The sequence below is a fragment of the Scyliorhinus torazame genome, chromosome 6, assembly GCF_047496885.1.
Source record: "Scyliorhinus torazame isolate Kashiwa2021f chromosome 6, sScyTor2.1, whole genome shotgun sequence".
Lineage (NCBI taxonomy): Eukaryota > Metazoa > Chordata > Chondrichthyes > Carcharhiniformes > Scyliorhinidae > Scyliorhinus > Scyliorhinus torazame.
In genome coordinates, this window is record NC_092712.1 from 46,415,637 (window position 1) to 46,430,856 (window position 15,220).

General features: G+C 42.7%; 1 protein-coding gene across 7 annotated transcripts in view; it reads right to left on the reverse strand.

The window, feature by feature from the left end:
* The window catches only part of kmt2ca (lysine (K)-specific methyltransferase 2Ca), a 684,766-nt gene that overhangs the window by 270,851 nt on the left and 398,695 nt on the right, over positions 1 to 15,220 (reverse strand). For all 7 annotated transcript variants that reach the window (XM_072508182.1, XM_072508181.1, XM_072508179.1 and 4 more), the window contains exon 14: positions 11,192 to 11,904. In XM_072508182.1, the coding sequence (XP_072364283.1) occupies positions 11,192 to 11,904 (713 nt within the window). The remainder of the gene's footprint in view (positions 1 to 11,191; positions 11,905 to 15,220) is intronic.

A 15,220-nucleotide genomic window follows, 5' to 3' on the forward strand; every position in this document is an offset into this window, starting at 1 on the left:
CAACAGGGACGACTCTGTGCCAGAGACCTGTACCCCATGGCTTACCCCTGGTAAGTTCCCCCCCACCCCCAACCACCAACAGTATCCAAAGTGGTATACTTGTTACTAAGGGGAACGACCACAGGGGATCCCTGCACTGACTGCTTCCTCCCAGCCCCTCTCACCGTCACTTATCTATCTTTATTCTTCGGAGTAACTACATCCCTGAAGCTTCTATGTATGACCACCTCTGCCTCCCGAATGATCTGAAGTTCATCCAGCTGCAGCTCCAGTTCCCTAACGTGGTTTCTGAGGAGCTGGAGATGGGTACACTTCCCACAGATGAAATCAGCAGGGACACTGATGGCGTCCCTCACCTCAAACATTCTGCAGGGGAAACATTGCACTACCTTCCCTGCCATCCCCTCTAGATTAAAAAAAAAGAAAGAAAGAGCTTACCTGTTATTCACTCTACCCCTTAAGTTAAAGGAGGTGGAAGGGTGGGGGACACTATAAGTGTAGTGTCTAGGGTTTAGAAACTGCCCAACTTAAATACAGATAAAAATAAAACACTTAACCAGCAACCACTGTGCCCCACACGAAAACAGCAATCAGCTGTTATTGGCCTGGTATCACTCCTGAGTTTAAGAAAGACTGGAAAATTATGACGTGTGCCTCTGCAATTTTCACTCTCACTTCCCTCGATATCCTTGGGATGCGCCCCACCCAATGCCCCTGGTGCCTTATCAATTCGAAGTACAAAGCCGTCTATCCAATATCTCTGGCATATTAATTTTAAACCCTTCAAATGTCTGCATTACCTATTCTTTCACCATGACCAGAGCAGCACCTCCTTGTTGGTAAAAACAGAGGCAAAGAATTAATTTGATACCTCAGATACACCCCATGCCTCCATAAGTAAATTCCATTTTAGGTCCCTAATCGGCTCCACTCCTCCTTTTACTACCCTTTTACTATTTATATGCCTATAAAAGAGTTTGGGATTCCCTTTTGTAATAGCTGCCAGTCTCTTCTTAAACTCTCTTTTTCCTATCTGTCAATTTCCCTCTGAACCTTCTATTTTCAACGTTGTCTGTTGTATTGTACACCTGACATCTGTCATAAGCACACTTTTTATTCATCTTAATCTCCATTTGATTCAGGGAGCTCAGGCTTCATTTGTCCTGCCTTTCCACTTCATGGAAATATACCATGACTGTGCCCAAACTCTCTCCTCTCGAAAGAAAGTCTATTGTTATCGTCTTTTACCTGACAACCTTGGAGTCCAATGATCTGGGCCAGATCCATTCTCACACCACTGAAGTTGGCTTTCCCCCAGTTAAATATCAACATAAACAGCCCTGGTTCAATTCCAGGACCAGCTGAGGTTATTCGTGAAGGCCCTGTCTTCTCAACCTCACCCAAGGTACGGTGACCCTGAAGTTAAATCACCACCAGTCAGCTCTCAAAGGAAGAGCAGCCTATGTCTCTGGGCCTGAGCCGATATTTACATTTACTTTACGATCCATTGGCGCACCACATTCCCAAGAACCAGGTCTAAGAGTGCTTCCTTTCTCATGGACAGGAAATATATTGTTGTAGAAAATATTCCTGACATACTCGTGGGATTCTTGCCCCTTTCTGCCCTTTGCACAATTACTATCCCTGTCTATATTTGGATATTTAAAGATTCCCATTATAACTACTCTATCATCCTTGCACCTCTCTAATTTATTTGCAAATGTATTCTTCTTTCCCACTGGCCTGTTGCCTACACCAAACAGTGTAACTGCACCTTTTTTGTTCCTTAGCTCTAGCCACATAAATTCTGTCCAGACTGTCTACTCTACAGTCTCTCCTCATCCTTCTCCGTTCTAATGAGAAAAGGCCTAGAACCCTCAACCTTTCCTCGTAAGACCTATTCTCCATTCCAGCGAACATCCTGGTAAATCTCCTTTGCACCTTTTCCAAAGCTTCCACATCCTTCCTAAATTGAGGCGACCAGAACTGTGTTCCCTGGGTAGAACAAACCATTACAAGGGGACATAAATTTAAGGTGAATGGTGGAAGATATAGGGGGGATGTCAGAGGTAGGTTCTTTACCCAGTGAGTAGTGGGGGCATGGAATGCACTGCCTGTGGAAGTAGTTGAGTCGGAAACATTAGGGACCTTCAAGCGGCTATTGGATAGGTACATGGATTTGTTCTTAATCTAGGACAAAAGTTCGGCACAACATCGTGGGCCAAAGGGCCTGTTCTGTGCTGTATTTTCTATGTTCTATGACCCCTCTGTGAAATCCTCTCCTTCCAGCAGTACAATATTATCCTAATAATAATCTTAATAAGAATCTTTATTATTGTCACAAGAAGGCTTACATTAACACTGCATGAAGTTACTGTGAAAATCCCCTCAACCCTTCCCCTTTCCTTCCTGTCCTATCTTTCCTGAACACCTTGTATCCAAGAATATTGAATACACGGCTTGTCCTTCTTTGAGCCAGGTCAAACTCAAAGATGTTTTACCAATATATTCATGGTAAAAGGTTAGTTAAGGAAAATGTGGGACCTATCAGAGATGAAGAAGGAAACTTGTGTGTAGATGCAGAGGCTGTGGGAAGGGTTTTAAATGAATATTTTGTCTCCGTGTTTACAAAACAAATGGATGGTGCAGATATAGTAGTCCAGGAGGAACACTGCGAGATATTGGATGGGATAATCATGAAGAGGGAGGAAGTACTCAAAGGGTTGGAATCCTTCTCCAGAGCTAGATGGATTGTTTCCGAGGCTAATGAAGGAGGTCAGGGAGGAGATAGCAGATGCTCGGAGGATGATTTTTCAATCCTCACTAGATACAGGGGAGGTATCGGAGGACTGGAGAAATGCAAATGTGGTTCCACTGTTTAAAAAGAGATCGAAGGAAATGCCAAACAATTATAGGCCATTTAGTCTTGCGTCAGTGGAGGGCAAATTAGTAGAATCAATCCTGAGAGACAGGATTAACTGGCACATAGAAAGGCATGGACTAGTTAGGGATCGTCTGCATGGATTTAATAAAGGGAGGCCTTGTCTCACAAATTTGATTGAATTCTTTGAGAAAGTGCCAAGAAGGGTTGATGAAGGTAGCGCAGTGGATGTGGTGTACATGGAATTAACAAGGTGCTTGACAAAGTCCCACATGGCAGATTGGTCACAAAAGTAAAAAGTTGGATAAAAAGTTGGCTTAGTAACTGGAAACAAAAGGTAATGCTTGATGGCTGCCTTGCAATTGGACAGCTGTTTCAAGTGCTGTTCCACAGGGCTCGGTTTGGAACCCTTACTGCTTGTGTTATACATTAGCGATTTGGATGCGAATGTGAGGGCACGATTGGGAAATTTGCAGGTGACATAAGGATTGGTCAAGTGGGGGACAGCTATTTTTTAAAATTTATTTAGGGGCAATTTAGCGTAGCCAACCCATCTACCCTGCACATTGGGTTGTGGGGGGGCGAAACCCACGTAAACACGGGGAGAATGTGCAAACTCCACACAGACAATGACCCAGAGTCGGGATCGAACCTGGGACCTTGGCGCCGTGAGGCAGCAGCGCTAACCATTGTGCCACCGTGCTGCCATTGTAGGGTATAGCTATAATCTCCAAAACTACATATAGATTGGTGGAGTGGGCAATAAAGTGGCAGATGGAATTTAACACCGAGAAATGTGAGGTCATGCATTTAGGTAGGTCAAACAGTTACAGGGAGTACACAGTAAATGGGAATATATTGAGAGGGGTAGGTGAAGAGAGATCTTGGCATACAAGTACACAAGTCCCTAAAAGGCAGCAGTTCAAGTAGACAAGGTTGTAAAGAAAGCACATGGCAGAGGTATAGATTATAAAAGTAAGAATATAATGTTGGAGTTGTTTAAAACATTGGTGAGGCCACAACTGGAATATTCTATGCAGTTCTGGTCACCACATTACAGGAAAGATGTAATTGCTCTGGAGAAAGTGCAGAAGAGGTTTATAGGAATGTTGCCAAGGCTAGAAAAGTGTGGCTACGAGGAGAGATTTGATAGGTTGGGGTTATTTTCCTTGGAACAAAGAAGGCTGAGGGGTGACTTAATTGAAGTGTACAAAATTATGAGGGGAACAGATAGAGTGGACAGGATTAAAAAAATTCCCTTTGTGGAGAATTCTAAAACCAGGGGACACGGATTCAAGGTAAGTGGCAGAAGGTTTAGAGGAGACATGAGGAAGAACTTTTTTTTTCTACACAGTGTAGTGGGAGTCTGGAATTTGCTGCCGAGTAGGTGGTGGAGACAGAGACCAGAAACTCATTTTAAAAGTACCTGGAACTGCACCATGAGTGCTGTAAGCTACAGGACTGTGGACCGGATGCAAGAAGGTGGGATTAGAATAGGCACCTGGGTGTCCTTGGGTTGGCATTCAGATGGGCTGAATGGCCTCCTTCTGTGCTGTAACATTTCTATGTTTCTCTGTTATAGCCACAACATAATATTTTCACGTGCCTGTAACTCACTAATCTTAATTACCACACTCCGTGCATTTGCATTCATGCAGAGTAACCCTACTTTAGATTTTATTACTTTCGCCCGTACTGTGAACCCACCTAACGATTTTCTATTTCGTCTTTGTTTGCTTCTATCTAATGTGGAACTATTACCTCCTCTAGCACTGTCGAGTATTTGAACGTTATGCATCTTATTCCTTCTTTCTACCTCTGTATGTTAGTGCCCACTCCTTGCAAATTTAGTCGAAACCCTCCTCAACCACACTAGTGAATCTCCCCGAAAGGATTTTGGTCCCAGTTCTGTTGGGGTGCAACCTGTCCCTTTTGAATAAGAGCTTTTTGCCCCAGAACCAGCCTCAATATTCAAGATGTCTTCCCTCCTCCACGTAGCTTCAAGCTACATACTGACACTCGCCATCTTCCTATTTCTACTTTCTCTAAACCGTGGCAAGGAGAGCACGCTAGCTCCTGAAAACTGACTGCAGAACTTAAGACGCCTGCCCTCTCTATGTAAGTGTACCACAACTGTTGGCTCACTCCCTTCCCCTTGCAGAATATTCTGCACAACTCGACAATGTAATTTATTCTGGTAGGCCGTTCCACCTATACAGCCCCTTAGCCATTGGTGTCACCACCTGGATTGCAGTCCTTCAGGATATCACTCCCAGCAGTCTGCAGCATCTGTTTGGGAGTGACACACTCTGAAGATTCCTGCACTTCCTACTCTTCCTGATGGTCACTCACCTGGCTAACCTAAACTCTTACAGCCTATGGAATGGCCATCTTGGCCACCTCTTGGAGTGCAAAATCCAGGAAACTCCCATCCTCTTCTCGATGTTCTGCAGTTGGAGTTCAAGCAGCTGGAGATAGCTCAAGTTTATTTTTCTCTCATGAACATAAAAATAATTAATTTTGAATACTTGCTGTTGTGATCAAAAAGGCTTACACCACAGTAGACCATTCAGCCCATCTTGCCACCTCTTAGAAGTTAGAATTATACACTCCCCCAGACTATTGCCTGCATTAATCTTTCAGCAGCTGACCTCAGCCAAGATGCCCGATTTCCCTACCAGCAACAGCACCTTTGTTGGTTGTTTGTGTTTTTGAAATCTGCTCATACAGCCTTGAAATGTTATTGTGAAGAAGCTACCTTATACAACTGTGAGGAGTTAAAACATTTACATCAGGATTTTCAACAAACACAGGTGTTTGCAATTACCTTCAGCACATCTACATAATAAAACTATTCAAAATTCTCTTTGCCTCAGAAATATTTTCATATAGCAGAAGAACATAACATATTTCAGAAAAATGATTGTGTGTCTGTCTGGCTCACATATACACTGCTCTGAATTTTTTTTTTAAATGAATAAATTACATTCGATTCTTTCAAAACGGAATACGGTTGAGCATCCCTTATCCAAAATGCTTGGGGCTGTGTGTATCGGATTTCGGAATATAATGTTCAAGGGGGCGAAATATGTTTTGTACTTACCAAAAAAACATTTTCAACGTGATAACCACAGTGAGTAATATAATTTAATGCACTAATGTCTGGCTATGATGAGGTTTTGGCACCAAAACAGCCCCACCTAAAAATCACCCCACCTAGGGATTGTATCAGTCTGCGGTGCGTTGGGACCTGCGCATTGCCCGGGAATCTTCCCAGAGTCTTGTGAGATTTCCCACACGGGACGTCAGCGCTTGAAAAAAAGTGTAGATTTCGGAGCTTTTCAAATTTCAGATAAGGGATGCTCAACCTATAGACATTTTGAAACATAAAATGCATGAATCTTCCAAAGTGCCCCATCAATCCTATTGATGCATGCTGGTATACTCTCAGCTCACGCTCTTACTTCCGTGTCATAAAATAATTCATAATTCGACAAACAAAATACTGGTGGAATATATAATTGAGTGGTGCAAGGAGAGACAGTGAAAGCCTGATCGACCACTAAGGATTAAGGTTTTGTCATAGTCCTGAACTTCAAAAAGTTCACTGAGGCTTAACCAGCTGAAATTCCTCAAGATATAGCCATTCCTCCTCGTCTCTTGCAGCATTAACTGAACTTTCCACATAAGAATACTAGAGAGAAGAGACGTTTTACAGCACTCTCGAGTGTAGAAAACATCGATGCAACCTATAGAGAGAGGTCCATGGACAAATTTCAGTCTGGGTGTTTTGAATTTTTATAAAATCTGGAAAACTTAATTCATGGGAAGTCAAGTATAAAACTTGAATTTTCCCAAGTCTTATTAATAATAATAATCTTTTTTGTCACAAATAGGCGTATCCAAAGATGTGCAGGTTAGGTGGACTAGCCATGCTAAATTGCCCTTAGTGTTCAAAAAGGTTATGAGGGGTTAGTGGGTTACCAGGATGGGGTGGATGTGTGGGCTTAGGTGGGATGGTCTTTCCAAGGGACGGTGCAGACTCGATCTGCCGAAGGGCCTCCTTCTGCACTGTAAATTCTATGTTCTAGTGACACTGCAATGAAGTTACTGTGAAAAGCCCCTAGTCGCCACATTCCAGCGCCTGTTCGGGTACACAGAGGAAAAATTCGGAAAGTCCAAATTACCTAACAGCACGTCTTTCGGGTTTGTGGGAAGAAAGTGGAGCACCCGGAGGAAAGCAACACAGACACGGGGAGAACGTGCAGACTCCGCACAGACAGTGACCCAAGCCGGGAATCGAACCTGGGACCCTGGCGCTGTGAAGCCATAGTGCTAACCACTGTGCTGCCATGCTGCCCTTTAAGTTGGAGCTAATCCTACACACCCTTTAAAATTTTGTCTGATTACATAAAACATGATTTTATTCCTCGACCTTAGCTGATTTCTGATGACACGTAGGACAGCCACATTACTTATCTTCAGCCTTAAAATTACCATCAATAAAGTTCCTCTTGGAAAAGGTTGTTGCATGGGATACAATCTCAGTTGCCCACTGCTGAATTGCATTCATCCTGCCATCAACTTAACCAAATATATTTCTAACAAGAAGAATTCACAACATATTATGTACCTCCCCAGCTGAACAAATTACCAATGAACAAAGAACAATACAGCACAGGAACAGGCCCTTCAGCCCTCCAAGCCTGTACCGGTTATGATACCACCCTTGGCCCAATCCCTCAGCACTTCCTAGTGCTGTATCCTTCTATATCCATCCTATCCCATATATTTATCGAGATGCCCTTTGAACGCCATTAATGTATCTGCTTCCACAACCTCTCCTGGCAGCACGTTCCAGGCACTCACCATCCTGTGTGTAAAAAAACATGCCTCGCAAATCTCAAAACCTTGCACCATGGACTTTAAATCTCTGTCCCCTGGTGACTGACCCCTCCACCCTGGGAAAAAGTGCCTGTCCATCCACTCTATGCATGCCCTTCATAATCTTGTAGACCTCTATCAGGTCGGCTCACAACCTCCGTCGTTGTAATGAAAAAAGTCGGAGTTTATTCAGCATCTCCACATAGCTAACACCCTCCATACCAGGCAACATCCTGGTAAATCTCCTTTGCACCCTCTCCAAAGCCTCCACAACCTTCTGGTAGTGAGGCGACCAGGAATGTGTGCAATTTTCCAAGCGCCAAGTTTCTATCCAACTGTAGCATGACTTGCCAGTTTTTATACTCGATGCCCCATCCAATAAAGGTACCTTGATCACTTGTGTTGCCACCTTCAAAGATCTGTGGACCTGCACGCCCAGATCTCTCTTGATTTTCTATATTTTTAAGAGTTTTGTCATTTACTGTATATTTCTCCTCTATGTTAGACCTACCAAAATGCATTACCTCACATTTGTCTGGATTAAACTCCATTTGCCATTTCACTGCCCAAGTCTCCAACCTATCTATGTCCTGCTGTGACCTCTGACAATCCTCAACACTATCTGCCACTCCACCAACCTTGGTGTAATCCGTGAACTTAATCAGACCACCTACATTTTCCTCCAAATCGTTTATGTATACTACACGGTAGCACAGTGGTTAGCACTGTTGCTTCACAGCACCAGGGTCCCGGGTTCGATTCCCACTTGGGCCACTGTCTGTACAGAGTCTACACGTTCTCCCTAGGTCTTCGTGGGTTTCCTCTGGGTGCTCCAGTTTCCTACCACTAGTCCCGAAAGACGTGCTTGTTAGGTGAATTGGCCACTCAGAATTCTCCCTCTAAATACCCGAACAGGTGCTGGAATGTGGTGACTAGGGGATTTTCACAGTAACTTCATTAGTGTTAATGTAAGCCTACATGTGACAATAATAAAGATTAACAAGAGGCCCCAGCACCGATCCCTGTGGAGCACCACTAGTCACAACCTTCCATTCAGAAAAACACCCTTCTACTGCTATCCTCTGCCTTGTGACCAAGCCAGTTCTGTATCCATCTTCCCACCTCACCTCCGATCCTGTGTGACTTCAGCTTTTGTACCAGTCTGCCATGAGGCACCTTGTCAAAGGCTTTACTGAAGTCCATGTAAACAACATCCACTGCCTCCCTCATCAATCATCTTTGTTCCCTCCTCAAAAAATCCGATCAACTTAGTGAGACACAACTACCCTTCACAAAACCATGCTGTCTATCGCTAATGAGTTCATTTGTTTCCTATTGGGTCTAAATCCTGTCCCTGAGAATTCTCTCCAATAATTTACCTACTACCGACGTGAGGCTCACCGGCCTATAGTTTTCTGGATTATCCCTGCTAATTTTCTTAAACAGCGGTACCACGTTAGCTATTCTCCATTCCTCTGGGATCTCACCTGTTGCCAATGTGGATACAAAGATGTCAGTCATGGTCCTAACAATTTCCTCCCTTGATTCCCTCAGTATTCTGGGGTAAATCCCATCTGGCCCACTACATTAATGTTTTTAAAAACACCCAATATCACCTTTTTGATGTCAACATGGCCCAGACTATCCACACACCTTACCCAAGAATCATCTTCCACAAAGTTCTTTTCTTTGGTGAACACTGCTGCAAAGTACTCATTTAGTACCCCACCCATTTCCTCGTGCTCAACACATAGATTACCCCCACTGTCCTTAAGTGGCCCAATCCTTTCCCTGGCCACCCTCTTGCTTTTTACATATGAATAAAAAGTTTTGGGATTCACCTTAATCCTACTTGCCAAAGACTTTTCATGACCCCTCCTAGCCCTCCTAATTTCCCACTTAAGTACCTTCCTACTTTCTTTATACTTTTCAAGGGTTTCGACTGACCCCACCCTTCTAGACCGTACGAAAGCCTCCTTTTTCTTTTTGACGAGGTTCACAATATCCCTTGTTATCCAAGGCTCCCTAAACTTCCCATACTTATCCTTCGTTCTCTCAGGATCGTACGAAAGTCTCCTTTTTCTTTTTGACGAGATTCACAATATCCCTTGTTATCCAAGGCTCCCTAAACTTCCCATACTTATCCTTTGTTCTCTTTCCTGAACCACATTGGGGTGGGCGTACAGGAGGAAATGGGAAACGGGGGAGAAAAGGGGGACCCGGAAAATCTCCGCATGCAAGATATGTGACGTACTAAGAACTGTTATGAAGGGAATGCATATTATGCATATTAACAGAAAATGCCAAAATTAGTTGGAAAACTAAACCGGTATGAATTTGAACATTTCAGGATGAATCAGAAGGATCAAAAAATTTGCATGACATTCACTTATGTTAGGATCAGCACCATTTCCCTTCTCAAAAAAACACAATGCAAAGAGACCCAAACCAACAGCTGCACAATAGAGCAATGTGTATGCAGAACGGTACAAGATATCACATATCAGTAATGCCATCTTTCGTCTCCCGAAAACCAAATGTAGCTAGATGCAAAATAAACATCCGTTTTTTTTAGTAAATCATTTAAGTGACAAACAAGTATTCTTCCTTTGGCTAGATTTTCTACCCATTCATACTTAGTGGATGGAAAATTCTCTCTTGGCAAACGTGTGGTGAACATTCAGTAGATTGACCTGGCACTCGATGGTACCAAAAAAGGCAAGCACCTGCTTAGATGAAAAAGCTTCTCCATCCTTCACTTTTGGGTAAAGGCCTTTAGCTTTACCAAAATTCAATTTCAAGTTCAGAAAGCTTCAAAGTGATTCCAAATATTCATCTGTATTTCATTGCATATTCATGTAAATGTTAAGGGTAATCGCATATTAAAATTGAATTAATTTTCATGGATTTGTGCCTCAAAGCTTCTGCGCCATCAGACCAAACAGGTGCCGAATAGAGTTCTGTGCACGGGTTTGGCAGAGACAAACACACAAGTTCAGACTGGAATGAACAACTCAAAACTTTGGCATACAATTCTTTCAATAAATAGACCTCAATATTGTATTACGGCCAGATTGATTTAAGGTTTACTATGTAACACCTTGGAAAAGATAATTCAAAGAACAAAAATATTCTCTTTCAAGAGTAAAATTTCACATATATTTAACATTATTGGAATTATAATGATATATAAAACCTGCTGTCAGTTTTGTACTGGGAAAATGCAATTTAAAATAAATCATGGATTTTTGTTTGCACCAGTTTAATTTGTAAATGCAAAATGTCATCATCTAGACCCGGAATTTATTGGCATTTTTAGAAAATATATCTTGGTTTGTTTACAACTTTGGAACACACAAAATTCTCTACTCCATTGTTCAAATTTTAAACTTTTCAGACACTTAACAGAACATGACAAAGGTTTACCTGTCTCATTCTAGGTCTTCCTGGAGAGAACTTCCTTTTGGTAATAGCTGGTTTTCCCATACCTATTTTTGGAACCATAGGTACGAAAGTTGATGCAGGAATTCCTGAGAAAGTGCCTGCAGCCGAAGCACAAGACACATTTGTTACAGGAGAAACCGCAACTGAAATCGTCACAAATGAGGAAGAAACTGAGGTCTTGTTGCTCTGTGTGTAGTTATTGCCAGTTTCTGCAAACATTTTGACAGTTTTATTTTCAACAGGTGAACTCATCTCTGATGGACTTTCACTGGGAGCTTTTGCAGCTTCGGATACACTGCTACCGAGACAAGCTTGAGAAATGTTTTCTTCGCTCTTGTGTGTCATTTTATCTCGTAATAGTACTTCTGGAAGCTCCTTAATCAGTGTAGCTGCTTGTGTAGGCTCATTATTTGATACTTCTGGGACAGAAACATCCATTTGTTGTCTCTCATTCTGACATAACTGATGCTCTTCCTTTACTAGCACTGATCCTTCAACAAGCTCTTTCAAATTTTGTGCCTCCTCATCCAGTTGAGGTTGCAGTAGTGTTTCAGGTTTGTTTTCATTCACCTCCATCTCTTGAACCTCTGTCACTGCTGTCGGACAGTCAAGTTGCTGAAATGTTTTTTCAGAGATGAAAGCCCCCTTGGCTAAATCAGGCTCTATATGTTCAGTTGAATAGACTGCTGCCAAATCTAGAAGGACAAACATATATTGGGTGAAAAATCTATCACCTTGCATTTAGCATGTTCAGAAATGCACATTCGAAGCTAAATTACATGGTAAGCTAGGATGCCCTTCCATAATTTGCAAGTTATTTTATTAAAGGTGGCAGCAACTCTTCAGGCAAGTCCTATGAATGCTAAACACTCATATTTGTTTCAAAACAAAGGCCTGGATTTTGTCGCAGTGACTAAAGGGCAATGCTTACCACTGACCTCAAAGGACGCTTTCTACAAAAATCCAGCAATCTGTGGATTTCACCTTTGCCAATAATTATTTGAATCTGGCATCAATTCGAAGCGATCTCCAGGTACCCAACAATAGTGATGTCATCAAGAAGGAGAGGAAGGCAATCACATTCAAGAATTCTCATGCATAGCAAATCAGGAAGTAAAATAGATCAATTATCCTTCACTTTCTACAATATTTTACGGAGAGTGAAATAAAAGTTGGGGCGTACACAATAGAAGCTGAAATATCAAACTTAAAAAATATATATATTTATGTTATATCAAATGTTTCAATTATAACATTTTGTTGCTTCATGGCGCCATGGTCCCAGGTTCGATTCCCAACTTGGGTCACTGTCTGTGCGAGTCTGCAGGTTCTCCCAGTGTCTGTGTGGGTTTCCACCAGACGCTCCAGTTGCCTCCCACAAGTCCCGAAAGAAGTGTTGTTAGGTAATCTGGACATTCTGAATTCTCCTGCCAGAGTGTGGCCACTAGGGGATTTTCACAGTAACTTCATTGATGTTAATGTAAGCCTACTTGTGACAGGGGCTGGTTTAGCACAGTGGGCTAATCAGCTGGCTTGTAATGCAGAACAAGGCCAGCAGCACGGGTTCAATTCCCGTACCGGCCTCCCTGAACAGGTGCCGGAATGTGGCGACTAGGGGCTTTTCACAGTAACTTCATTGAAGCCTACTTGTGACAATAAGCGATTATTATAATTATTATTATTGATAAAGATTATATAAAGTTAATTTTCTAGGGCCAGAAAATTCCTGCATAGCAGTTATAACTTAGTTTATCATTAAAATCCTAGTTACACTTAAACGAGGCACAATCTCAGGTATTTTTCAAAACTGCAAGGAAAGGGACTTCATTTGATCCATCCATTACAAGGGTAAATTTGAGAGCTGGATGGAGCCCATCAACATGTGTAAAGAAGTTCCATGCTTTATAAGATTGGCCTTATCGTCAATCTCATAAATAGGGCCTGCATCCTTTGCTCACCATGCAAACCTGATGTAAAATAGGGCACATCAATGCCATCTTGCGGGATAATGGCTATCAGAGCATCATTCGCTGTATATTGAGCAAATTCATGAATGGGCCTAAGGATTCCACTTTCGGTCCAGTAAAGCAGTGGTTCCCAACCTTTATGTCATGTCACACCTTTATAATAAAATGTTTTGGGGCACACCTTCTATTTTCTCCAACTGAGCTGCCCTCTCACAAAGCTTTTGGGGCGACACGGTGGCACAGTGGTTCGCAGTGTGCCTCACAGCACCAGGAACCCAGGTTCAATTCAGCCTTGGGTGATTGTCTGGGGTTGGAATCGAACCTGGGTCCCTGGCGTGTGAGGCAGCAGTGCTAACCACTGTGCTGCTAGTGATAATAGAAAACCAGGGGTGGCCTGGTGGCCCTGTGGTTAGAACTGCTGCCTCATGGTTCAATTCAAGTTTTGGGTGGCTGTCTGTGTGGAGTTTGCACTTTCGTCGCGTGTGTGCATGGGTTTCTTCTGGATGCTCTGGTTTCCTCCCACAGTCCAAAGAAGTGCAGTTTAGGTGGATTGGCCATGCTAAATTGGCCTTTAGTGTCCAAAGACATGTAGGGTAGGTGCAGTTATGGGGTTATGGCCCAGGTAGGTGCTTATCAGAGGGTCGGTGCAGATTCGATGGGCCAAATGGCCTCCTTCTACAGTGCACAACTTCTATGGTTCTAAGGAAATGGCAGAGGCATTAAACTAGTATCTTATGTCTGTCTTCACTGCTGAAGACATCGAAAACCTTGCAAAGATACTTGAAAATCAAGAGGTGAATTGGAGGGAGGAACTTAAAAAGAAAAATGACCATCACTAGGGAAAAGGTGCTGGGAAAACTATTAGACCTAAAGGCTGAAAGGTTCCAGGGGCAGATAGCTTGCATCCTAGGGTCTTAAAAGAAGTGGCTGCTGAGATAGTAGCTGCAAAAGTTATAATCTTCCAACATTCCTTAGATTCTGAAAGGGTCCCAGTGGAAAATTGTAAGTAATATTTTTAGTCAAGGTAGAAGGGAGGCAAAACACAGGAATCCTAACACCTGTATTAGGAAAATTGCTAGAAGCCATTATTAAGGAGGTTATAGCAGGATACTTAGAAAATGGGCGGCACGGTAGCACAGTGGTTAGCACTGTTGCTTCACAGCACCAGGGTCCCAGGTTCGATTCCTGGCTTGGGTCACTGTCTGTGTGGAGTCTGCACGTTCTCCCAGTGTCTGTGTGGGTTTCCTCCGGATGCTCCGGTTTCCTCCCACAAGTCCCGAAAGACGTGCTGTTAGGTAATTTGGACATTCTGAATTCTCCCTTCTGTGTACCCGAACAGGCGCTGGAGTGCAGCGACTAGAGGCTTTTCACAGTAACGTCATTGCAGTGTTAATGTAAGCCTACTTGTGACAATAATAAAATCATAATTTAATCAAGCAGCATCAGCATGGGTTTGTGAAAGGTCAATAGTGTTTAACTAATTTATTAAATATTTTTGAAGGTGGATAAAGGAGAATATCTGTCGATGTGGTGTACTTGGATTTCCAGAAAACATTTGATATGATGCCACATCAAAATAAGATTACGATGATGTGGAGAGTAACATATTGATATGGATCAAGGAATAGTCGGGTAACGGGAAACAGAAGTTAGGGATAAATTAGGGTTTTTTGGATTGGCAACCCGAAACTAGTGGGAGTGCCTCAGAGATCAGTGCTGGGGCCCCAACTATTTGCACTCTACATCAATGATTTGAATTTAGGGACAAAATGTACAGTTGCTAAATTTGCCGATGGCTCCAAGATGGGTAGGAAAGTAAATTGTCAAGAGAATATAGAAAGTCTCCAAAGGAATAGACAGGATAAGTGAGTGGGCAGAAATTTGGCAGAGGTAGTATAATGTGGAAAAATATGAACTTGTCCACTTTGGCAGGAAGATTAGAAAAGCTGTATACTACTTAAATGCAGAGAGATTGCAGAACTCAGTGGTACAGAGGGATTTGGGTGCCTTGGCACATGAATCACAAACAGTTAGTATGCAGGTA